General features: G+C 41.8%; 1 protein-coding gene across 1 annotated transcript in view; it reads right to left on the bottom strand.

The window, feature by feature from the left end:
• Window positions 1-25661, bottom strand: part of PLXNC1 (plexin C1) — a 153618-nt gene that overhangs the window by 71330 nt on the left and 56627 nt on the right. Inside the window, exons 5-9 of the mRNA XM_019960357.2 lie at window positions 21205-21319; window positions 11112-11259; window positions 7644-7731; window positions 5262-5364; window positions 5018-5119 (exon numbers count right to left, since the gene is read on the bottom strand). Of these exons, the coding sequence (XP_019815916.2) occupies window positions 5018-5119; window positions 5262-5364; window positions 7644-7731; window positions 11112-11259; window positions 21205-21319 (556 nt within the window). The remainder of the gene's footprint in view (window positions 1-5017; window positions 5120-5261; window positions 5365-7643; window positions 7732-11111; window positions 11260-21204; window positions 21320-25661) is intronic.

The raw sequence follows: 25661 nt of genomic DNA, 5'->3' as shown, positions 1-25661 counted from the left end.
TGTACCGTGCGTTTCTACCCGGCAGTGATAAGTATAACAAATATTAGAACAACCTCATATCACAGACCTTCACAACCTTTCCTTGAGAACAGGAAAGACAGAGCAGTCACCTCTTCTCTTGGCAGGTGGAGGCCCCAGATATAAGATTATTAAGAAAAGGAAGGAAAAGAGGTTAGGGCAGGGTGACAAGGCCAACTGTTTCTGACAGAGACTGGCCCTGACCGTTGAAAATACTTTCCATCCAAAGGGCAAATATATTGACAGATTTTTAAGTTATTTGCCCTATTCCGGTGATGCGGCCCCTAATGAAGCCCCCTAGGGTTCTTTCTGGTTTGACATCAGTAAGTCCATTCCTGGTTCCCATGGGGGAGCTGCCATGACAGTACATGTTTTTAAGCTGTGGTCAAAGGATGGCTCACAGGGTCATGGAACAGTATGAAGACAACAAAGCCAAATAGGAGTCAGCCAGGAGCCCTCTCTTGTAAGTTCCACATGCTCGCACGCACGCCAAGTCGTCTCAGTCATGTCCGACTGTCTGAGGCGCTATGGACTGTATGGCCTGCCAGGCTCCTCTGTCCATGGGATTCTCCAGGCAAGATTACTGGAGTAGTTTGCCATTTCCTTCTCAGATGAGTTCATTCATGCATTAAAATAAAAAAGTCTTGAAGAACATTCTACTGCTACTGAAAAACAAGATGTAAGGCTCTATAGATGCAGGCTCCAGGGTCATTTCAACCTTGTCCTGTCCCATAACTTCCTGCATCCTTCTGCTCCAGCCAAACTAAATCACTTGGGGTCTCCCATAAGGGGTGCACTGGAATTTTCTGTGACGCACTAGGCTTTTGCAATGCCCGCGCTCTATGCTTAGAAGACCCACCCCGTCTCCAAGTGTCTCTTCCCTTAACTATCGGCTCCATGCCATCTTGCATCAATCCATCCATCCATCAATCAAAGACTTAACCAACCACACTGATGAAGTGTTTTTAACTGCCAGGCCCTGGGCTTAAATAATCAGGAATGACTAAGACAAGGCCCCGGGCACAGAGAGGCTCTCAGGGTTTGTGTACTTCCTGGTACCTTTCCTAGGTTACTATTTTCTATCCTTTATTCTTATTTCTGTGCTTATGTACACATAAGATTCTTAAGACTGACGACAAGAGATGTTCCTGATTCATGTGTATCCTCCTCATGGTATCCATGGAGCTCTGTGTATTGGTATATATTCAGGCACAATCAACACCTGTAGGGATCTTCAATCCAAGCTCAGCATTAGGACACCCAAGACTGTGTACCATGCATTCATATCTCATGTCCCCATGCCTGGCACGTAGGAAGCACTCAGTATGTATGTGACGTGGAAGATGCACTGAAAGAAAGCCTTTGATGGCTTCTCTGCTAGGAAGAGTGTTCCATGCTTCATTCAAAGCCAACCTGAAGGCCAAACTGGAAGTCTGGATTTACACATTCCACATGATAAGGAAAAGACAGCAGTGTATCACAGAGCAGGAGAAATCCATCCGGTGACAATACTCCATTCCCAGTGGTTCATTCTGAACTGAGTCATTCATTCATTTCTGGTCATGCCATGCAGCTTGCCAGATCTGAACTCTCCAGTTGGGGGTTGAACCCATACCCCTTGCAGTGCAAGCACGGAGTCCTAAACCCTGGGCAGCCAGGGAATCCCCATGTATTTAAAGAAAACATTTCAGCATCAAAAAGATGTCTTTCGCCAAAGGTCATGCACGGAGAAGCCCTGAAGACAGGTCTGGGCTTTTGTTTATTTCCAGCTTTCTCCTATTTCCTTGGTGACCCCAGTTCTTTCAACCACATATGTCAAAAGGGTCAAGAAGACATAATACAGGAAACCAGGATGCAGTGACTGTATTTTTTTCTTTAAAATAAAAATGTAAAAAGTCACTGCCTGAACCATGACTTAGCAATAGAAAGGGACACATTATTGATGCATAAAAGAATGCGGATGAATTGCCAGAGAATCATGTTGGGTTAAAAAGACCAATTCACAAAGGGTACCTCTGGATGATTCCATTTATATAAAATCTTTGAAATAATAAAATTACAGAATGAAGAACACATTAGTGGTAGCCAGAGGTCAGAAATAGGCAAGTGGGAGGGGAGGAAGAAGCGGGTATGACCACAGACAGGCAATATGGGGGAGACTTGAGGTGAGAGAGTTGATCTGTATCTTGACTGTATCTTTGACAGATGTCATTGTCAAATCCTAGTTGTGATATTGTGCTATTGTTTGGCAAGATGTTACTACTGGGAGAAACTGGGTATAGGTTTTATGAGGTCTCTCTGTATTATTTTCCCACAACTCCATGCAAATCTACATTATCTCAGAATAAAATGTTTGCTTTCAAAACGATCACAAAAACAGAAGAACAAAATCTCAGAAGGCACACTTTCTGATTTCAAAACTTATTACAAAACAGTATTTTATGGGTATACAGACAGACCTATAGACCAACAGAATAGGATATACAGCCCAGAAGTAAACCCTTGCATATACAGTCACATGATTTTTTGGTAAGGGTGCAAAGCACATTTAATGGGGGAAAGGACAGTTTTTTCAACAAGTTGTCTTGGGAAACTCAATATCCACAGAAAAGAATGAAGTTGGACACATACTTTATACCATATATGCAAATTAACTCAAAATGGATCAAATAACCTAATTGTAAGAATGAAAACTATAAAATGCTTAGAATAGGAGTTTTATGACATTGGATTTGCCAATGATATCTTGGATGTGACACCCAAAGCACAGACAACAATATTTAAAAAAATAAATTAGACTTGGACAAAATTTTAAACCTCTGTGCCTCCAAGGATATAATCAACAGAGTGCAATGGCCATCCATGGATAGGAGAAAATATCTGCAAATCTTATATCTGATACATGGCTGATATCTAAAGTATATATACAATTCAACCACAACAAAAAAAACAAGCAATCTGACTATACAATGGACAGAACAGTTGAATAGACATTTCTCCAAAGAAGCACACAAATGGCCCACAAGCACACAAAAAGAGGTTCAATGTCGCTAAACAGTAGGCAAATGCAAATCAAAATCACAGTGAAATACCACCTTATACCAAATTAAGATGGTTACTGTTAAAACAAAAAGTGTTGGCAAGAATGTGGAGAACTTGCAACACCGAAATGCTGTTGGTGGGAATGTAAAAAGGCTGAGAGGTAAGGAAACAGAACAGAGTTCCTAAAGAAATTAAAGACAGGATTACCATAGGATCCAGCAATTCCACTGCTGAGTACATACCCCAGAGAACTGAAACAGGGTCTTGAAGAGGAATTTGTACACATCCATTTATAGAAGTATTAGTTACAATAGCCAAAAGATGTCTGCAACCCAAGACATCAATGGAATGATAGAAGTGTCCATCAATGGGTGACTGAATAAACAAAACATAATATATACAAACAATGCAACATTATTCAGCCTGAAAGGAAATCCTAACACATGTTATAGGACAGATGAACCTTGAGAACATTATGTTAAGTGAAATGAGCCCAAAAGGATAAAGCCCGTTTGATTCCACTTAATCTGAAGTACCTAGAGTAGTCAAATTCACAGAGAACTGAAAGTAGAACAGTAGCTTCCAGGGGCCAAGGGGAAGGGAAAAGGAGGCGTTACTGTTTAATGGGTATAAGGTTTCAGTTTTGCAAGTTGAAACATGTTCTGGGGATAGATGGTGGTGATGACTAACAGCAATGTGAATGTACTTAACTACTCAACTGTACACTGCAAAGTGGTACATTTTGTATTATATGTATTTGACCAATTAAAAAAAAAAACAACTGAAACAAGAGCAAAAGAGAAGTTTAATTTTTTAAAAAGCCGCTGCCTTTTTGATTTAAACACCTGTCACTACGCCCTAGTTTCATCAACCAATGAGAAGAGTGATGTGGCTCATCATTTAATAAAACCTCAAAGGCTTAAAAAGTCTGAAGATATTGGCACACCAAGCTTTTCTAATGCCTTTAATTAACTTCATAATCCATTTTGATTCCCATTCCCTCTGCTTGGTACTGAATTCACCTACACTTACTCTCAACTGTTTGGTGGTGATTAAAAATGTGCTACTTATTTATATTGGCACTTGACCTTAAGTAGCAGCAAATGGATATGTCAAAGCCACAGATTAGTCAAGAAATAGAAAACTGAGCCTTTGAGAACAAAACATGCTACTGTGTTTGATTTGTCTGCTCCCACTAGACCCAAGGTTAATGAGAAGAAGAACTTGTCCTTTTTGGCTTTTCACTGCATAGTAGATGATCAATTAACGTCCCTTGACTGAATGGCGCCAGCACTTGGGTGCTTAGTGCATCAATTACGTTCTGCCCAGAAATGTTTCCTGGGTTACATTCTCTATTTTCAAACACGTCTGTCAGTTGAGCTTGGTGATTTACTATGAAGAAAATAAGAGGAATTTCCGAAGAAATTTCCATGAAAACTATTTTTTCATGAACGACAGTTTTGAGACACGAAGAGAAATGTATATTTATTACATAGAAACAACTCTTTGTTTTGACACTATTAACTACTGGTTAGATTGTCTCTACAAAGAAAAGCAGTTCAAAGAGATTCATTTGTACAGTTTGCATAGACACGCCCAGCCCTCCTATACCCCTCAGAAATGCAATCATAAACGTGGTTAAAATCTGAAATCCCCTCAGTAATATGTGCTCTAGACGTCCCTCTAACTCTTCCTGAGATCACAACGTCAGGTTCAAAATTTGACTTCTACCAGAACATCATTTTTCACAATTACAGATTTTTAATTTCTTTTATGTGAGTGTGCAGCCTCTGATGTATTGAGCCAATTAAATGAAGCTTGGTTAAAAACCAAAGGTAAAACAGGGAATTTGGGTAGAAAGCAAAATAGGGAATTTTTAAAAGGAACCCAAAGTATCAGATGTTACTGTCATTTAAAGGGGGATTTTCCCAGCATCAATACAAAAACAGGGTCTGACCTGCAAGCCCCAAGTGGTTCTGTTACTCATATTCTCCTTGAATCTTCCTTCTCCTGCTGTTTTGGGTGGTGTCCATTTTTGAAAAGCCACTGGACAGAGGTCCTGAAACGAAGAACATTCCTTCAACATTGCAATGGGTGGAAATTCAGAGTTTGAAATAAACACAAAATACAGGCTAGGGCTGGGTGGTCACAAACATTTATTTTTGGTGAAACTCTGTACTACCAAAAAAACGTCACTTTACCTGGTTCCTCTTGTAATCCAAAGGGTCACAAGCTGTGAAGGGGTGGATGCATTTTCTCTCACTTTTACACCAGGCACAGCCAGTTCGGATACATCCTGGACATCTGGCAACACAGAAAACCAAAGTAATTCCTGCATTTTTAGGAAAACACACATCCTAGAATTTCCCTCTGTGGTGCTGTGTGTGAGCATTAAAAACAAGAAAAAAAAAAGTCCCTAGACAGACTGTGATGAACCCAGGGAAGACAGGACCGTTCTTTCAGGCTAGGGACAGACTACTGACTTTGTGCCCTGGTCTGGGCAGCCCTCGGGGCTGACGGACCATCATGACGCTTGCTAGGGGGTTGCCACGGAAACCTGAAGCTGGGGTCACCTGCTGCGTTGGAAGATGACAAGAAACCACTGAATCTGTTTCTGCATCCGGTTCTGCTATTCATCTACCTTCAGGTAAGCTTCCCTCTGGACACTGATCTCCTCACTCCTCATAAGCCCACCCTCACTGGGGCAGGAACACCGTCCAGTGCCTGGACGATGGGAAACTAAAAGTGTTACCTTGGCAAGCAGAGAAAACAGGATGCCACTGTGTGCTTTTTAATCAAATTAAGGAAGAACTGTGTCTACTAATCAAACAACCATGCACGGATAACAGTGGAAGACTGGAAAAGCACTTTATAGGATAATCAGTGTTAAAGCAAGAACGATAAAAATGGAAATTGAAGTGGGTCTGGAAGTGTAGCTAAGGGAAGCAAGAGAGAGCTTTGGCCTCTGGGACAAGGAGAGGACCAGATCAGGGAGAGGGGACACATTCGCATTTCAGATATGCTTCCAGAGATGCCAAGGCACCCTGAGGCTCTGACCTACACAAACTGCAGTTTTGGTGGGAAAAAGCAAGCAAGCACAGGCTTGCCTAAGTGTTTACCAGGCCACCGAAGCGCACTCGAAGCAGGTCTGTGCCTTGCACTCCGCTTGCTAACCCTCAGGTGTGATGACCTTACTAAGTGCTTTCCAAAAGGAAGTAGGTACCCAGGGAAAGGGCAGGAAAGGGCGGGCACTCACTCTCTGGGGAGCTGTAGGTCTGAGATCTGGTTCTTAATTACCTCCTTGTGCACCCGAGGCAAGTCACTTCTTTTCGCCAGGCTTTACAACTGGAGGTGGGGAGCTGTATTATGTTTAAACTCTCCTTGAGCTATACAATTCTATTTAACTCTCCCTTTTTCTTACCCACCCCCCCCCCTCATTTTCATGGACTTTTGAGGCTTTCTGTAACAAGTTTAGCTTTCCCCTCCTTGAATTCAATCTGTTTGTTAGAAATCACTGAACTCAACCCCTCTTTCAGAATGCCAAGGTGGTAAAGGTAAAATCTGGCAGCTCCTGTCCATATAGCTGTAGGGTGGCCTCCCTACTCAGCTTCGAGTTTGATGCCTTTTCCCTGAAGAAACAATGGTTCCCAGGCCAGACCCAAAGAAACCTACATTTGGTACTCATCCAGTTGGTCAAGCAAACCATTGAAAGAACTACGAAATCACTAATAAAACAGTTTCCTATCATTTCCATGGAAACGTCCATCCCATTTTCCAGTTGGAAAACCAGGAATCTGGGAAACATCTTTTCTCTGCCTTCACTCTGCTTTAGAAGCAAGGAGGGAAGTGTGGTCCTAATTCAGGGGGGTATGCAGCTCAACAGGGCCAAACACAGTACAGAAGTGTGGGTCATGATGAACATGCTCTTTTTTAAAAAAATATTTATCTATTTCTTTATGGCTGTGCTGGATCTTCATTGCTGTGCACAGGAGCTTTCTCTAGTTAGGGTGGCTTCTCTCATTGCACAGCAGAGGCTCACTGGTTGTGGTGCATAGGCTCAGTTCCTCCAAGGTGTGTGGAATCTTCCTGGATCAGGGATCGAACCTGTGTCCCCTGCATTGGCACTTGATTGGCACTGGACCACCAGGGAAGTCCTAGCTTGTGCTTTTGATGACAGAGACGTCCACCTTCTCTTGTCTTTAACTGTGACTTCCTTTTACCTCACGCTCCACTCTCTTCCTTGACTCAAATTCCCAAAGTCATTCTGATCCGCAGATAACCTAGCTGCACCCTTTTGCCCATTACTTCAAGGCCACCTCTGGGTCGGAAGAAGATGTATTTCCCTGTGGGTAAAATACACCCGGGCACAGTCCTTTGCCTCTTGGCTGCACTACCTCACTTAGTGGGGCTTGAACAAGCCAGCTGATTAGCTCAGGGGCCCTCCTATCTCCCATTAGGCCACGCTCCAAAAGGCGCCTTGGAAAGTCTCCTCCACAAAAGAGTTCTTTAGGAAATGGGAGAGTAAAGCAAATAAATAAATTAAAATCAATGAGAGAATATTTACATTTCAAATAAAATCTTACTCTCTTAATGATGAGCAGTTGGTAAAGTTGAATCTCTTTGACACACGCCAGGAACCGAATGAGAACGTCATGTTGACAACTAAAACATCTGGAGCAAAGAGGGAAAAGCAGTCAGTGACGGCGAAGCCCTGCTATAATGGAGCAAAGCCGGAAATACAGAAAATAAATATTTTTTGCCTCCTCCACATAGAGGGTGGAGTGTGCCAGCTGTTCGCTAACATTTCCATCAGTATGTGGCCTCTTCCCCGGGGCCATTCCCGTCAGGCAGCCGAAGCGCACAGCATAAGCCTCCAAACAGACCCCAGCCCACCTCGTTCCAGGCCTCCCATGGATAATCACTAGGAAAAAGCCATTTCACAGCCCATTTGCAGCTCATCTTCTCCCCAGAATCACTATCTCAGCTTGTAATTGGCCACAGCATAAGAATAAAACAAGTCACTGAGCAAGAACTGTCTAGAACATGATAACCAGAATGTTAGAGAAGAAAGAAACCCTGCACCTTCAGAAGAACCCACACTACAAATGTTTACACGACACTCCGAAGTGTGGCTCCTGTAGGCTGGGAGCCATGATCTTCTTGGAGTCAACTGTTGCCAAATCTACAATGAAGGATTTCTTATTTGCTTTTGAAAACCTACCCATCAGTTAGAAAACCCCCAAAGAATAAAGGAATATGATAAACAGTGGGCTAAATCACACGAGAGAAACAGCCTACTTCCTGTATCACTGTAACTTACATCCTCTATCCAAGATGATCCCTAAATCTGGTTGTGTATCAGAATCACTTGAGAAATGGATGAAAATACAGATTCCAGAGCTACATTCCTAGATACTCTGGCTTGGCAGGCCTGGGGTGTGTTGGGAACCTGGATTTGTAATCCTCCCCACGCACTGTACTGATGGTGTGTTGCCAGGTTTGGGGGCGGCAGCCTAGGGGGGTGCCTTTCAAATCCCTTTGTGTCCAGGCACCAGGGCTCCTCTGTGACATTTTCATTGTCACCCATTTTGGTATTAGTATCTTCTTCCTTTTATGAATTAATGGGGAGAGCAGATGATACTTTAAAAATGAAAAGTCTTTCCTTGACAAATTAATAAGTTGGCCTAACTTTGTTGGTACCTCTAGTTTTCCTACTGACATATGATCAGCGCTTGATTCCAAAAGTCTGAAAACGCTTACTTTAAGAGGCTTCTCTACAACAGGAATATTCATTCTGAAAGCCAGGATGCCACATAAAATTCTGCTCACATAAAGTGGGTCTCTGTGCAAATGATAATGCTCTGTTCCAAAGACAAGGAGGTTTGGAGGGCTGGCATGACCTCTCAGCAAGAGCATTTGAACAGACACTTGATAACTATTAACAGAATGAATGTATGGACAGTAAGCACTGAGGGACTCCCAGGGAAACATACATGTCATCGGAATCTACAAGTGTCCAGTGATAGAGACTAGCAAGAGTTGTGCTTTCCTGGGTATCAACTGTGCACAAAACACTCCTGGGAAACCTCACAAGGAAACGAGTATATATGGTCTCAGCTCTGAAAGCATTCAGTTATTCTAGAAGAGACAAAAAAAATTTAGGTGAAACAGCACCATGACAGGATAGCCAAGGAAATACCTTATGAGTGGTTCAAGTTCCATGCATCACCTGGGTACCAAGACTGGGGTGCATGTGGGGGTGCCCAGAGGGAACTGGCATGATTTGGATGATTGGAGCAGAATCCATCAAGGCTGTTATGGAAGAGATGACTTCAAAGCAGAAGGGAGACAGAATTTGGTGAAAGGGATGAAGCTACTACAGACTACAGACAAAGGTTGGGTAATGGCCACTGTCTAGCTGGATGCAGGAGGTAGGAAGTGTGTCTGTTTGCCCGCTCAGAATATATAAAGCATCCAGAGAAAAGGGCAGACGAACGGTTGGGTGAAACTGACAGAGGCTTTAAAAACAATTGACTACATTATAAATCAACTGCATTTCAATTTAAAACAAAGATTAAAAAATTTTAAGAATGCAATCAATTAGCTTTTCGCGGTGATCTCAAATACTTCCGAAGCTTATGTTCCAGGTGAGCAAGACCTGCATTTTAATAACCATGTGCTTGACTCCATGTCTTTCTCACCTAAAGGAACTCATGAATCCTCAGTTCATACACTGTAACTCCTAGCCATCTCTTTTTAAAAATTAATTTTTATTGGAGCATAGTTGCTTTATAATATTATGTTTCTACCGCACAGCAAAATGAACCAGCCAAACATATACATACATCCCCTCTCTTCTGGATTTCCTTCCCCTTCAGGTCGCCAGAGTGCATTAAGCAGAGTTCCTTCTGCTATACAGTATGTTCTCATTAGTTATCTATTTTATACACAGTATCAACAGTATATATGTATCAATCCCAAACTCCCAATTCATCCCACCCCTGACCAACCTTTGAATCCATCCCCTTCTCTTCATCCTTATCTGGCTCTGGCTACTTCCACTCTCAGTACCCTCAACCTGAATCACTGCAACAGCTTCCCTTCTGTCAGGCCTTTCGGAATGCAGCCCTTCCCTCCTCCAGCCCTGTTCTCCACCTGTGGCCATTCATTCAACAAAAATGTCTTGATCATCAATGGCTACTTTGTGCCAGACACTTTGTACCTTCTTTGGCATCCATTTTCTGTCGCTCCACTCTCTACCCCATTTGACTTGACCACATAGAACCTTTTTTTGGCTCCTCAAACAAAGCTTTTTCCTTCCTTTGGTCGGTCACACTAGTTGGGCTCTGCCTGGAATACTCTTCCCCTTTTTCTTTGTCCAGCTCAACCCTACTCATCCTCCAAGAAGCTTTCCTCGCCCTCTCGCTGCTCCCCCAAGTCTAGTTAGGTGTCCTCTTCATGTACATCTCACAGCGTGCTGTGTTCCCTGCACGCTGCACATGGCACTGTCCGGTGCTGGTCACTTGCTGCTGTCCCAAGAGGCTGTGAATACTGTGAGCAAAGAACAGGTCAGGCTCTTTCGGTCATGGTGTCCCTACCACCTAGCAGTGTCTGGCACACAGATGCTCAATAAATATTTCTTATTTGAATGAACGAATGCAGTGAACCTAAGATGATAAAATATTGGCCATTTCCTTTCCTCACCTCACCAAGGGCATTCCCAGCTTTTCAGATCCCTGAACTATCTGAACCATCTAGGAAGGGTCAAGTTCAATGGTCTATGGCTTGCCACTCACCTAAGCAACTTGAGGGGGGATTTGCCAGTCTCCATCCTTCTCCAGCCACAGGTAACAGTAGGGGCCTGCGGCCACAGGAAGAGTGGAGCAAAGGTGAGGGGGACCGAGGGAGGGTGCAAGGAGCGGGGGAGAGGGAGTCTCCAGAGTAAGGCTGTTCAAGTTTAACCTGTTTCCCTGGGCACTCTGGGCTCAGGAGGTTCTCTTGCCTTCTTCGTTTTCTAAGAATGATAATAAGAACCAGTGGAGTGCACGGACCTTTGTAAGCTGTCCTGGTTGGGATGATGCAGGCGCAGGTCTCATTGTGCACACTTTTACCCTTGCAGAGCATCCTGCCTGTGTCCACGTTCTTCACCACGCACTCGGAGTGCCTCGGAGAGAAGCTTCCCACCACCGTCACTGTCGTCTGTGGGGAAGAAAATACAGGAACCAAATCATGTGGCGTTCTTCCATCGTCTCTATCCACCCTAGAGCCTTAAAGGAACTGACCTTCTGACTTGCTACAAGAGAGTTTCTTGGATTGCTGATGGAAAGAAAGAGGTGTTTTATTGGCTATTTAGTTTTCTCTGTTGTGAATCGCATGTTCATATTCTTAGACCATTTATCTGCTTTGTATGTATTTTTTCTTATCAATTCTTAAGAGCTCTCTGTATAGTATAGATATTAAACCTTATCTGTCATATTTCTGACACATTTTCTCCTAATGTACTGTTTGTCTTGCAGCTTATGTGTGTTTTACCCTATATAGTATGTTTTTATGATCAAATACAAAGTTAATTGTCTTGGTTATAAAGTTCTTCACAACTCTTGCTTGTGGACAAATATAATATTGTTTCACCATCTTTGTTGTTTTATTTTTTAAACTTATATCTTTAATCCATCTGGAGTTTATTTTTATACAAAGGATAAGATACGGGCTCAACTTTATTTTTACCCAGATGGTTAACCAGCTAGGTCACAAGCATTTATTTAAAAAAAAGTTCCTTTTCCCAACTGAACAGAAACACCACTTTTCTCATATATTAAATCACCATATACCTACAAGTTATTTCTGAACTTTGCACTGCTCCAATTATCTATTGATCCACTTCTTTTCCAGTGTCATCAAATTTTCAAGACTGTGGATTTAAATATACTTATGGTAAATCTATTTTTATTTTCGTAATTTTCTTAGCATTTTCTAGACATTATTTTTTCCATATGAACTTTACGATCATTTTACCCAAATAGGGTGATGGGACTGTGAGTCTAACCGGAATTGTACTAAATATATGCATTAATTTTAGGAGATTTTATATCTTTATGATATGAAGCATTCTCATCTAAACACAAATTGTTTTGTTTATATTTAGGAGGGGGAAGATGTGGTGGGGACAGGAGGAAAAGGGAGTAGGAGGAGGAGGAGGAGAAAGAAAGCAAAGAAGAAGGAAAAAAGAGGAAAGTTAAAGAAAACAGTATGTCAGTGGGAGACCCGTTCTGCATCAGGTGCACTCAGGGGATCTGGTGGGGAGGTGGGCTAAATATTAGGAAGCTAGGGACACAGGAAGCCATCAGCTTATCAGCCACGATGAGGAGTGACAGCCCCTCACCACCGGGAGGTGTCCGTCTTCTGTTACACTTCTGATCTCCGCCAAGTCTGCAGGGCCAGCTAAGAATCCCCTGTCTCTCATCCTTGGATAAGCTCTCTCTCTCTATTTTGCTCTGGGGTTGCATCCCTATCTTTTTACTTTAAAACGTTCTGTTTCTGAGCCACAGAATCATGCTGGGAGAACACAAGTTCTTACAGTCCAACTTCCACTGAACTGAAGTCCACCCATCTCCAGGGGACCTGAACATAGCACTGAGCCCCCAACCATCCCCACCAGCTCATCTTCAACACCTGGCTGAAGCCTCACTCATGTGTCAGCCTTGCATTTCTCCCTGCATTGCACGTCTCAGCGTACGACCATTATCACCTGTTACCCTGTCCACAAGTATGTCTTAAATGGAATTCATTGGTCAAACATGATAACAAAAGTATCAGAAAGTTTGTTAAAGTCCTATTTTCAGTAGCTCCTTTAAATTTTCCACATTGCCTTCAGTCCTCACATGCACAGCATTTACATAACTATAAACACTGCATTAATTTATTTCATAGTGAAGTGAAGTCGTTCAGTCATTTCTGACTCTTTGCAACCCCATGGACTGTAGCCTACCAGGCTCCTCTATCCATGGGATTCAATTTATTTCATAAACATTTATTAAACTTTAAAGATGTGCCATGTGCTACACAAGGTATTCACTACTTCAGTGAAGCAAGCAGCTACAGTCCTTACCCTCAAAGAGCTTACAGTCTAGCAGAAGTGTGGAAAAATTCACTAGACTAAAACTGGAAGGCCACACAGGATTGAGATCACGGTTGGTGGGAATGCAAATTGACACAGCCACTATGGAGAACAGTATGGAGATTCCTTAAAAAACTAGGAATAAGACTACCATATGACCCAGCAATACAGCTACTGGGCATATACCATGAGAAAACCATATTTCAAAAAGACGCATATAACCCAATGTTCATTGCAGCACTATTTACAATAGCCAGATCATGGAAGCAACCTCTATGTCCATCAACAGATGAATGGATAAAAAAGTTGTGGTACATATATACAATGGAATATTACTCAGCCATAAAAAGGAATGCATTTGAGTCAGTTGTAGTGAGGTGGATAAACGTAGAGCCTATTATACACAGTGTAGTCAGTCAGAAAGAGAAAAACAAATATCATATATTAATGCATATATACGGAATCTAGAAAAATGGAACTGATGAGCCTATTTGCATGGTAGGAATAGATATGCAGATATAGAGCACGGACTTGTAGACGCAGTGGGGGAAGGAAAGAGTGGACAAATTGAGAGAATAGCATTGACAGATTTACACTGCTGCTGCTGCTAAGTCGCTTCAGTCGTGTCCGACTCTGTGCGACCCCATAGACAGCAGCCCACCAGGCTCCCCCGTCCCTGGGATTCTCCAGGCAAGAACGCTGGAGTGGGTTATACTACCATGTGCTAAAATAGAGCTAGTGGAAAGCAGCTGAAGAAAATGGGGAACTCAGCTCGGTGTTCTGTGATGACCTAGATGAGCTGGATGGAGGGGTGGGAGGGAGGCTCAAGAGGGAGGGGATATATGTATACTTATAGCCGAGTCATGCTGCTTGTAGAGCAAAAACAAACTCAACATTGTAAAGTAATTATCCTCCAATTAAAACTTTAAAAAGAGAGAGAGAGCGAGAGATGCTAGAAGCCTGGGCTAGGATGGTACAGCAGAAATACAAAGAGCTGACAGCTCCAAGATACTCTTTAAAGGTCTCATGGGCCAGGACTGGAAGTGGGGTATCTGGTTGTGGAGGATTTGGTGAGCTAATGAATGTACAGAGGTAGCATATGTTGCAATGGGACACATGGAGCAGGAGGCAGACTTTGGATGGAAAAGTCAAGACTTCAACTTTGGCTGTGTTCAGTAAAGTGAACTTGTGTGATAATTAAGAAGAGATGAGTCTGGAGCTCAGAGGCAATCTGGGCGGGAGATAAAGGAGACATGGACATATGATGGCATATTAAGCCATACGAGTGGACAAGATTGTCTGTGGACCAAGTAGAGTCAGCTAGAAGAAGAGCCAAAGCTGGGGCTGAACCAACTCCAATAGTTAGAGTCAGGGAGAAAAGGAGCCAGCACAGGAGGCTGAGGCATAGTCAAGAAAGAAGGAAGAGACTATGGAGAGTGTGTGCCATGGAAGGCAATGGAAGAGCTTCATGAATGCAACCAAACAGTCATACTAAGATGAGGACTGACAGTGTCTCCTGGAATACCTCTATGGAGTTTAGTTTCAGGGGAACAGTGGGGCAGACGTTGACATTGATATGAAAATAGGAGAGAGTTTTTTGTTTTTTGTTTTCAAGTGCAGTGGAAGAAGGGGATAGTCAAGGAGTTGAAGGTATTTTAATGTGACTTTAGGATTCCTTTGTGGCTCAGATGGTAAAGAATCTGCCTGCAATGTGGGAGACCTGGGTTCGATCCTTGGGTTGGGAAGATCCCCTGGAGAAGGGAATGGCTACCCACTTCAGTATTCTTGCCTGGAGAGTTCTATGGACAGAGGAGTCTGGTGAGCTACCGTCCATGGGGTCACAAAGAGTCAGACATGACTGAGTGACTAACACTTTCACTTTCTTAGGTTCCATGCAAGAATGGTTAAAAAGCTGATGCCTTGGATTAAGGAACCCAAAGTGGGAATGCTTACCAGGTAATAACTCTTGAATTAAGCTGGATACAGTGGGAATGAAGACCCAAAAATCAGATGAGATACAAAGTTTGAGTGTCAATTAGCTCGTAATGTCCATGGGGCCTAGGAAATTCTTGTCACATAACATTCTATCATTCTATCAACAGACCTTATTTTGCTTAACCTTACCTCTTATTGCCAAACAGTTTGGTATTTCCAAGTTTCTAAGTCTATACATGTCACAACAATAACACCCATACGCAAATGGTTTTTCTTTTTTCAAATTACTTCTCCAGAAGTCTAAGCCTGGAAGTAGTGCTTCAAACAGAAAGAATATATTTATGACTCTTGAAATATTACTGTCAAACTGCTGTCTAAAAAGGTTGTGTTAATTGGTATCGCCATCACTAGGTGTCAGCAAACCTTATTTTCACTTTAATTTGTATTTATTTGATAACTGGTGAAGCTGAACATATTTCCATATCTATATCTAACTCTCTAAACCTCCTCTTGTGAGAATATACATTTTTGCCTGCTTATTTTTTGGTGTCTCTATATTTTTTTTACTTTCTCCTAGCTTTCATATCTTGCAGCTAATATTTTGCCTGTTGCAAATGTTTTTCCTGAAGCATGAGCTTTAGTCATCACTTATTTTTTGTGGTATAGTTTTTTTTTAAAGTCAAGTATATGAATATTTTTCTCTTGCTATTACATGATATATTGTTTCAGAGCCAAGAAAATTATACTTCCAAATTATCTGACGCTCAATTATTTTCTGTGTTAGGTTTTTAGATGAACTTCTTAATTAGCCTAAAATTTATATTTCATGTAAAAAATGTGAATTAAATTACATTTCTGTATTGTAAGCCAGTTATTTCAGCAACTTTTTATGAAATAATTCTTTTGTTTCCTCTTAATTCGTGATAAACAATCTTTAAATTTTTTACATCTATTTCTGAGCTTTGTAGCCTATTCCATGAATCTATATTCCTATTTTTTATTTATGTTTTTAGGCAGCACCACCGGAGAAGGCAATGGCACCCCACTCCAGTACTCTTGCCTGGAAAATCCCGTGGATGGAGGAGCCTGGTGGGCTGCAGTCCATGGGATCACTGGGAGGCAGACACGACTGAGTGACTTCACTTTGACTTTTAATTTTCATGCATTGGAGAAGGAAATGGCAATCCGCTCCAGTATTCTTGCCTGGAGAATCCCAGGGATGGGGGAGCCCAGTGGGCTGCCGTCTATGTGGTCGCACAGAGTTGGACACAACTGAAGTGACTTAGCAGCAGCAGCAGCAGGCCACACCACGAGGCATGTGGGATCTTAGTTCCCCAACCCATGGGAATCAAATCCATGCTCCCTGCATTGGGAGCATGGAGTCTTAACCATTAGACTGCCAGGGAAGTCCCTATATTCTTATTTTTAAACAAGAGTCATGGGCTAAATTATTGCCACTATATACTTTGCCAACAAAGGTCCATCTAGTCAAGGCTACGGTTTTTCCAGTGGTCATGTTTGGATGTGAGAGTTGGACTGTGAAGAAAGCTGAGCATCGAAGAATTGATGCTTTTGAACTGTGGTGTTGGAGAAGACTCTTGAGAGTCCCTTGGACTTCAAGGAGATCCAACCAGTCCATTCTAAAGGAGATCAGCTCTGGGTGTTCTTTGGAAGGAATGATGCTAAAGCTGAAACTCCACTACTTTGGCCACCTCATGAGAAGAGTTGACTCATTGGAAAAGACTCTGATGCTGGGAGAGATTGGGGGCAGGAGGAGAAGGGGATGACAGAGGATGAGATGGCTGGATGGCATCACCAACTCGAAGGACTTGAGTTTGAGTGAACTCCGGGAGATGGTGATGGACAGGGAGGCCTGGCGTGCTGCAATTCATGGGGTCGCAAAGAGTCGGACACGACTGAGCAACTGAACTGAACTGAACTGATGTGTTTATAATCATATGGAAATGGACCTGCTAAAGTAATTTTATTTTTTTCAACATATATCTTGGATATTCTTGACCAATTCACATTAGTATTTCAGATGAATTTTATAAATTAATTTTAGGGCTTCCCTGGTGGCTCAGATGGTAAAGAGTCTGCCTGCAGTGCAGGAGACCCGGGATCTATCCTTGGGTCGTGAAGATCCTGTGCAGAAGGAAATGGCAACCCACTCCGGTATCCTTGCCTGGAAAAGTTCATGGACGAAGGAGCCTGGCAGGCTATAGTCCATGGGTCGCAAAGAGTCCGACATGACTGAATGACTTCACTTTTAAGACAAAAACCATTTAAATTTTTACTAGGATGACATGAAATCTAGACAACAGATTGAGGAAATAGTGACATTTTTATGATATTGTCCCACCAAGAAACATAGTATATGTCTGGATATATCTAACATGCTTTTCATATCTTTCAATAAAATACCTGTTTTTGTTTTTATATTTATTTACACTTTTAATTGATAAGATTTCCTTATTATGAATTATAATTAGCCTCAATAGACTACTGCCTCACTAAGAAAAACTGTTGCATGGTGAAAATCACTGTTTTGGTAGGTGGCTTCAACATGTATCTCCCAGTAAAAAGTATTTTAAAGCACAATGTACATGCCTCTGCAGGTTTGAGCCTGAGTATTTCCATTGTTTTTAATGAATGGGATCTTTTATTAATGTGTTAACAGTTTGTCTTATATGTCATAAGGTTACTGATACTTGAACATTTACTGAACATTAGTACTTTATTTGACCTTTATTAATTTGAATAGTTTTAAAAGCTAATATATTTAGATATTACAACTAAATACACCCACTTAAGATGAGCAAATAATATGTTTGTCTATTCCATTCCAATAATTATTTCTATTATTAACACTTGTTTCTTGCATTAGTGCATGGGACACAACTTTAAAAACAATATTGGTTGTCTCAGTGACAGAATTCCATGTTTCTGCTCTGATTTGTAAAAGAATGTTTCTGTTTTCTCTTTTAGGAACCATGCTATTTGTGGGAAATACTTTTATTCCTACATCTTTTCTCTTTTTATTAGTATAAACCATTTTTCCTGTTAACAATCTCTTTATAGGTATTGTTTTTTAGCCGCTCAGTCATGTCTGACTCTTTGTGACCCCATGGACTGTGGCACGCCAGGCTTCCCTTGTCTGTCACTATCCCAGAGTCTGCCCAAACTCATGTCCATTGAGTCAGTGATGCCATCCAATCACCTCGTCCTCTGTTCTCCCCTTCTCCTCCTGCCTTCAATCTTTCCCAGCATCAGGGTCTTTTCCAATGAGTCAGTTCTTCACATCAGGTGACCAAAGTATTGGAGCTTCAGCTTCAGCAACAGTCCTTGTAATGAATATTCAGGGTTGATTTCCTTTAAGGTTGACTGGTTTGATCTCCTTCAGTCCAAGGGACTCCCAAGAGTCTTCTTCAACACCACAATTCGAAGGCATCAATTCTTGGGCACTCAGCCTTTTTTATTGTCCACCTCTCACATCCAAACATATAATTTTACATAATGTAAAAGTGGGGTGCCACGCATCCCTTTTTGTGTGTGTCTGTGTATATGAGGATTTCAGTTGTCTCTCTTTTTTAAGTCTATCTCTGACCTTTCGTCCACCACACGAATTATTTCATCATGGGAGCCTATGTTTACAACCTAGTATGAATTCTCTCATGTTTTTCTCCATGCTCAAATAATCGTATAGAGACATAGACATCAACATATAGAGGGACATTTTTGGATCAATATAAGACCATGCTGTATGTACTTTTCTGCATCTTGATATTTTTATTCAACAAAATCTCATAATATTCCTCCAAGGCAATTAGAATTGCTCTACTTCTCTCTTTTTAATGCCAATTTCATAACAAGGATGAGAATACACTACCTTCTAATTGTCTTGTGTAAACAAGAGGCTCTGTATTACATGCATCTTTTTTTTTTTTGTACCAAGAAAGTTGCTAGAATGTTATTTGCAGTGAGCAAATGCTCTTTAAACCAAGTTATTGTGATAGCTGGAACTAGAGAAGAAATTACTTAAATAACCAAGGATCTGAGACTCTCAGCAAGCCACAGTTAACCCTAAAGACAGGAAATATTTTGAAATAATATGACCAAGAGCTGGAGACAGACATCTTATCAATGTCACTAAAATAATCAGCCCAAAGTTGGCTTCAAAGGAAAGCTTTACTCAAATTGCTAAAGTCTTATCTCCTTTACCTTGAGAGTGGTGGTGAGCTGGAGAAAGCGAGGTAATGGTTGCGTGGGAAGACTCTAGAGGGATTAGGGTAAACCACACTGGGACTCAAGGTGGGGAAGAAAGCACCAGTGGTTCTTTGGGTGGTAAACATGTTCCAGGCTAGATGCGAATGGTGATTAATTTACTCTGGTGAACCCAAAGATGGGTAAGCAAACTGAGTAAGTGGCTCTTTTTAGTCAATGAGCAGCTTGCTTTCCCTCACTGCACTTCACTTAAGTACTCCCCTTAACATTTTCAAAACGATAAAAGAAAAAAAAGCCGTGCGTAATCATAACCACTTATCAGAGTCCTGGGTATATTCAATGATCATGGTATTTTCTAGCAGTCTCTATCAGCACTAAAGTCAGCTATTTTTCAGACTGATAACAGAAATAAAAATTTGGCCATACCTATACTTAGATACCTAAGCATCTTTTTCCACAGAAACTGCTCATGCTAGTGCAGGTCTGGTGGAGGTTTGGACGAAAGCTTTGAAGGGTTTTTTGGGGAGGGCACCCCCCCAACCCATCCTCCATACCCTCGCCCTCAGGAGGGCGATAGAAAGGAACAACAGCCAAATAAGTTGAAATCCATGAGTTCTGATCAGTTATGACTTGAAAGCTTGATTCTTTTATTATTTATCACTCATTAAATGCTCTGGCTCTCTTTTATTAAATGTTAAATCATCTTAAGTGGTACGGTTCTTGCTATTTGAAATGGCAAAGTGTAAGGGGAAAGAGAAAGTGGCCCATCTCCTTGTTAATATGGCATTCAAATAAAACAGAGTGAGCTCAGCAGACAGGTCAACTGGCTGCTGATGGTGATTCTGTATAGTTATTCATAATACAAGAGCTGTAATTAGGGAGAAAATGTCTCCTTACAGCCACTGAGACTGCAAGGCAGGAATTCCATTTTCCCATGGGGCGAGGCTGGTATGTGAATCTGAAAATGCATGAATATGCTCACACTGCTTCATTTCTCTCATCCAATGACAGGGCTGATGTGTTGCCAGAGGCAGTATAGTACTGCCGTAGCACGAGCCCATGCACTTTTCAAGGGACCGCCCCCCCCTTGCAATATTCACTGCCCATATTGCTTTCTCTCCCTCTCAATATCACCTGAAGGCATGCACGTAAGACAGTGTCAAAAACCCAAACACATCAAGAAAAGGAACTAAAAAACAAAATAAAATTCAGTCCTTAAGTCGCACTTAAGGACTCTTGTTGACCATGAATCTGAACTTTTTTTTCCTTTTTTTTTAAATCAATGTTTTTCAATGACATTAGTCCATTTTTTCCTTAATTTCAACAACTGAAGGTCATCTTCAGCGCCACAAGATGACAAACTCCATGAGGGCAGGTTCACGACGCATCTCATTCTCTGCTATCTCCCTGTCACCTTGCAGAATGTACAGGAATTGGTGCTCACACAGTATTAGTTCGGAGAAGGCGATGGCACCCCACTCCAGTACTCTTGCTTGGAAAATCCCATGGACGGAGGAGTCTGGTGGGCTGCAGTCCATGGGATCGCGAAGAGTCGGACACAACTGAGCGACTTCTCTTTCACTTTTCACGCTCATGCATTGGAGAAGGAAATGGCAACCCACTCCAGCGTTCTTGCCTGGAGAATCTCAAGGACGGGGAGCCTGGTGGGCTGCCGTCTATGGGGTCGCACAGAGTCGGACACAACTGAAGCGACTTAGCAGCAGCAGCAGCAGCAGTGTCAGTTAACTGAGTGAATTCTCATAACTAAGCTTATTTGATCATTAATAGGTATTTTACACACAGAAGGAAGTTGGCATCAGTTGACTAAAATGAGACAATAGAGACAAATTAAAAATCTTTCCTCTTACCTTATCTTTACTGCTTCGAAATAGGTGAATTTGAGGGCACTTTTTAGCTCCAGATAAAACATCCAGCCAGTTTTCTGAATTATTTAAATGCTCACAATCTTCTTTAAAAGTACACCTATCAAAAAAAAAAAACAAAAACGGAGGGGGCAGCAAAACAGCAACCCCAAACATGCATCATTAAAACTTTCTCATACTTGGCTTCAGTACAAAATGCCAGACTTTGTGTGAGGATCATTGATTTCGAGTGAGAATAAGAACATGATGCTAAAACCATGAAAAGCAACAGGAAACCAGCAAAGCATTTTTTCCATCATGTCTCAGAACTGAGAACAAATGTGGACATGTTGAACTTAGACTTCTGAGCCATCTCTCAAGATGACATTGCAAATACATCCAAAACACATCCTCTCCTGGATTCTAAAATTAAAGCACTACCTTCTAGAAAAACCTAGCATAGAACAGCCCAAAAAAAGGTTTACACATCGAAAACGTTTAGCTTTGCCATTCATTTCCAGAATTCCAACCTATTATGTAACTTTTGCTGTTGTTTAAAAAAAAAAAAGAAGCGACCATTGTTGTGCTTTGCAGTATGATAATCAAATAAACATATTGCAAGGGCAAAGTCTTCCCAAGAATTTGATAAGACATTCCAGAACCATCTGCTACATAACATTTATTTAGACAGATACCAACTCACATCAAAAGATATTGGGTGAAACATTTGCCAGGGCCACCTCCCCAAATCAGCCAGCCCAGAGGATGTCCCCAAAGAAATCTGCAGCTGTGGGCAGGGCCAGCTACTTTGATAAACACCATCATAAGCTGAAGGTGAAATCGCCGCTTCGCCTGTGCCTGGCTCGGTCAATCTAGGTCATGTGAACTTGGGAACTCCCGCCTCGCCAGCAGGGCGGCCAACTTAACAAGAAGAACGAATGCCAAAGGTTACTTGGTTTCCAAATGGTGTTGGACTGCTCAGACATTCTACTGAATGATATCAAGGAAAGAACAAAACCTCTGTTACCTCTGCCTTCTCAAGGTCCAAGGTTAAAACGAAGCGGTGGAGGAGAACCAGTAAGTTTTAAAAGAAACTGAAAATTCATGATTCACAAGAGATTGAAAGCAACTAGATAATAACCTCAGTCAACTCCGGGGAGTCCCTGAAAGGAAGTGAGTGGAGACAAGTGTGGTCCCAAACAGTGTATTTGACAAGCATTTTATTTCTTTTTCTTCTTCTCTTTTTTTTTTTTAAAATTCTTAAGAATAAATTTAGGCCTCACGGCTTCATCTTTGAGCGCTGCGCTAATTTGAATATGACAGAAATAGAACAGGAAGCCAGTGAGTTTCATTAGACATCACCCCCAAGTGCAATCTTTCAGCGTGTCATCATATTCTCCCGTCTCGGGGAACCCTGCTTCCAGGCAGCACATCTGTGTCCAAGCTCTCCTCCACCTGTGTCGGCTCCTTCTCCAACATCAGGGCCACGGGGATTTTCATCAGCAGTTCTCCACAGTCATAAATTTATCTGACCCTTGATGGCTAGCTCGTCCGTCACGGACATTAAGTTCAAATTAAACCTCCTCTCAATGTCAGGGAGAGTTTTCAACGGAGGGACACATACTGCCGGATTGAAACAGACAGAAGGACAAGGCTGGTTCCCTGTTTTGTATTAGAAAGCGATGATGACTGTCAAAAACGACCTGCCTCTCTTGCAGGGGCATTCCAGCTTGTATAAGACACTTCCTCTGTCTAAAAGGAGGCCAAAAAAAAAAAAAAAAAGGCCAGTTCTAAAGAGAGGGGAGTACAAATGTTTTTGTAGGCTTTTAATACTGCCTGGGAGTCAAGGCCTAAGGCTGCCAAAAACACAAGTGTAAAATGTTTCATACAAACAGTGCTACAATTTGCCAATTTGTAGGCAGAAAACAGTAGTGCCACTGAATTACCACTCCCTTTTCTGAACTCCTATGGCATTTCTTGTTGGAAGCACAGATTTTGCTATTTAATCATATGCTGCCTTGAATTACAACTTAACTGTTTTACGTGGCTACGTCATGCCCCCCAGTAAGCTGTAAGCTCCTCAAAAGAAGGAAGAATGTCTTTAATATTTCTTCTGCAGATCTTTCTGTGTCTGACAGCATGATATGCAAATACTAGGGTTTCAACCAACATTTTTGAATGAATGAATGAAATATGAAATCTCTGTAGGTCCTTTCTGTAGGTGAGTTTTCTTTTTAGAGTTTCCTTAGAGTTTATGTCTGACTTGTATTCATAGCGAGGAGACTACTTTTAATATAAGCTAAAAGTTTGAATCAGGGGCCAGAGAGGGGACAGATTAGAAACTGAGGTTTTCAAGGTTTTCAGTTTATCTTTTGGGGAAAACAAAAACAAAAACATATGTTTATATATATACATATATATATATATGCTTCCCAAGTGGTGCTAGTGGTAAAGAATCTGCCTGCCAACGCAGGAGACATAAGAGACACGTGTTTGATCCCTGGGTCAGGAAAATCCCCCGGAGGAGGGCATGGCAACCCTCTTCAGTCTTCTTGCCTGGAGAATCCCAAGGACAGAGGAGCCTGGCAGGCTACAGTCCATGTTGTTGCAAAGAGTCAGACAGGACTGAAGCGACTTAACACTGAAGCGTATATATATGTATGTATACATGTAATAGACCTTTCACTTCCTATTTTGTATAAGACGAAAACAAAATTGAACCATGTTAAGCAACTAAATATAAATTCCTGGTTTATAAAACACCTTTGAGATCTCATGCCTTCTTTCTCACCAGCTGAAAAATAAAAATTAAAAAGCAAACCGTAACTCCAAGAATGTATAACCAGATGGTCAACCAACAATCATATCTTATTCTTCAATATTGCAGATGATAAAATCTTCATGACACCACGTTACCCACACAAACTTTCTCCAGGAGGGGGAACAGACCTCAGAGCTCCCACGTTTTAGTAAACAAAACCAAAATGGTCCCTTTTGAAAGCCATCACTCTTGTTCCTACACATCCACAAAAGCAATGGTCAAGTGCATAGACACTTAAGCCTTTGCCCAAATAAAATTAAAATCTCATTTTCAGACTCAGGTCTCGGCAAGGCTGATTCTCAGTGAAGCAACCTCAGATAGGCTGATTTCTTAACTGACTTCATGATAATTTCTTCAGATAGGAGGAAAGATAGGAAGAAAATGGGATTCAAATTCAAATGAGCATATTCTGGGAAAAAAAAAAGGCAGACATGTATTTGCTTTTCTTATCTTATGCTGTTGCCCCGCTCTCCAAGGGTCTTTCCCAAAGTCCTAGGACTCCCAATTAATATTTTTCTGGCCCTTACGTCCAGCTAGATTTCATGCCTACAAAATAAGACCAACATGCAGACACTTGCCTACTCGCAAATTAATAGAATCGGCATTAATGGAAAAAAAAAAAAAAAAAAACTGCCTGAAGGAAAAAAAAAAACCCATAAACCAAAAGTTAATTAAAAAAAAAAAAAAAAACAACTTTTGCTAGGTGAAAGGACCATGAATTCAATTTAGTGAATTAAACTACTTAAGAAGGCTTGTTCATAGTATCTACTACAGAGGTTAATCTGTTCAAAATAATAAGAGTTAGTTACTCATTTATATACATATGTGGACCACTCCTCCCTTGCCCTTAACTCTTAGTTTGTTCAAAACTCATGAACAGGGAGATTCCAGACACTTGTCTAAGTTTGCTGTTTCAAATTCAGAAAGCATCTGCCGACAGTGTGTTTGCTTCCTGAGTTTGTGGACATCTTTCCAAACAAACCCTGATGTCCCTCAGTCACCACCCCACCAGGTATCTACATGGGGGAACTGCCGCGTGGAGTGTTGATGGCCACTCCTCCCCCGTTAGTCCTCACAGGCTTCCCAGGTGGCTCAGCGGGAAAGAATCCACCTGCCAATGCAGGAGACACAGAAGATGCGGGTTCAATCTCTGGGTTGGGGAGATCCCCTGGAGGAGGAATGGCACCCAGCTCCAGTATTCTTGCCTGGACATTTCCATGGACAGAGGAGCCTGGAGGGCTACAGGAGGAGCCAGGGATCACAAAGAGTCAGACAAGACTGAGCATGGATAAACATTAGTCCTCAAAACCACGTTGCTCTATAGGGATGAAATGGAGGCTCAGAGAGGTGTTTACAATGTGCCAAGCTTTCCCAGCTTCAAGTGTCTGAAGTCTGCTTTCAGAGCCACACACTTGGCCACTCAGCTGCATGGTCATCTGTAAGCCCTATGTGTTATAACATGTCAGTCATGTCTGACTCTTTGCAATCTCATGGACTGTAGCCCACCAGGATCCTAACTGCCATTTAATAAGCTACACAAAAATAATGACATTTAGAGTTCCTCCTGGCTTCCTTGGGCCCCATTAGTGGCTGGAGGGTGGGGCTGGGCCAGGACAAGGCGACAGAGATAAAGACCCCAGGA

Source organism: Bos indicus, chromosome 5 (assembly GCF_029378745.1).
Source record: "Bos indicus isolate NIAB-ARS_2022 breed Sahiwal x Tharparkar chromosome 5, NIAB-ARS_B.indTharparkar_mat_pri_1.0, whole genome shotgun sequence".
Taxonomy (NCBI): domain Eukaryota; kingdom Metazoa; phylum Chordata; class Mammalia; order Artiodactyla; family Bovidae; genus Bos; species Bos indicus.
This window is presented reverse-complemented; position numbering and strand designations above follow the sequence as displayed.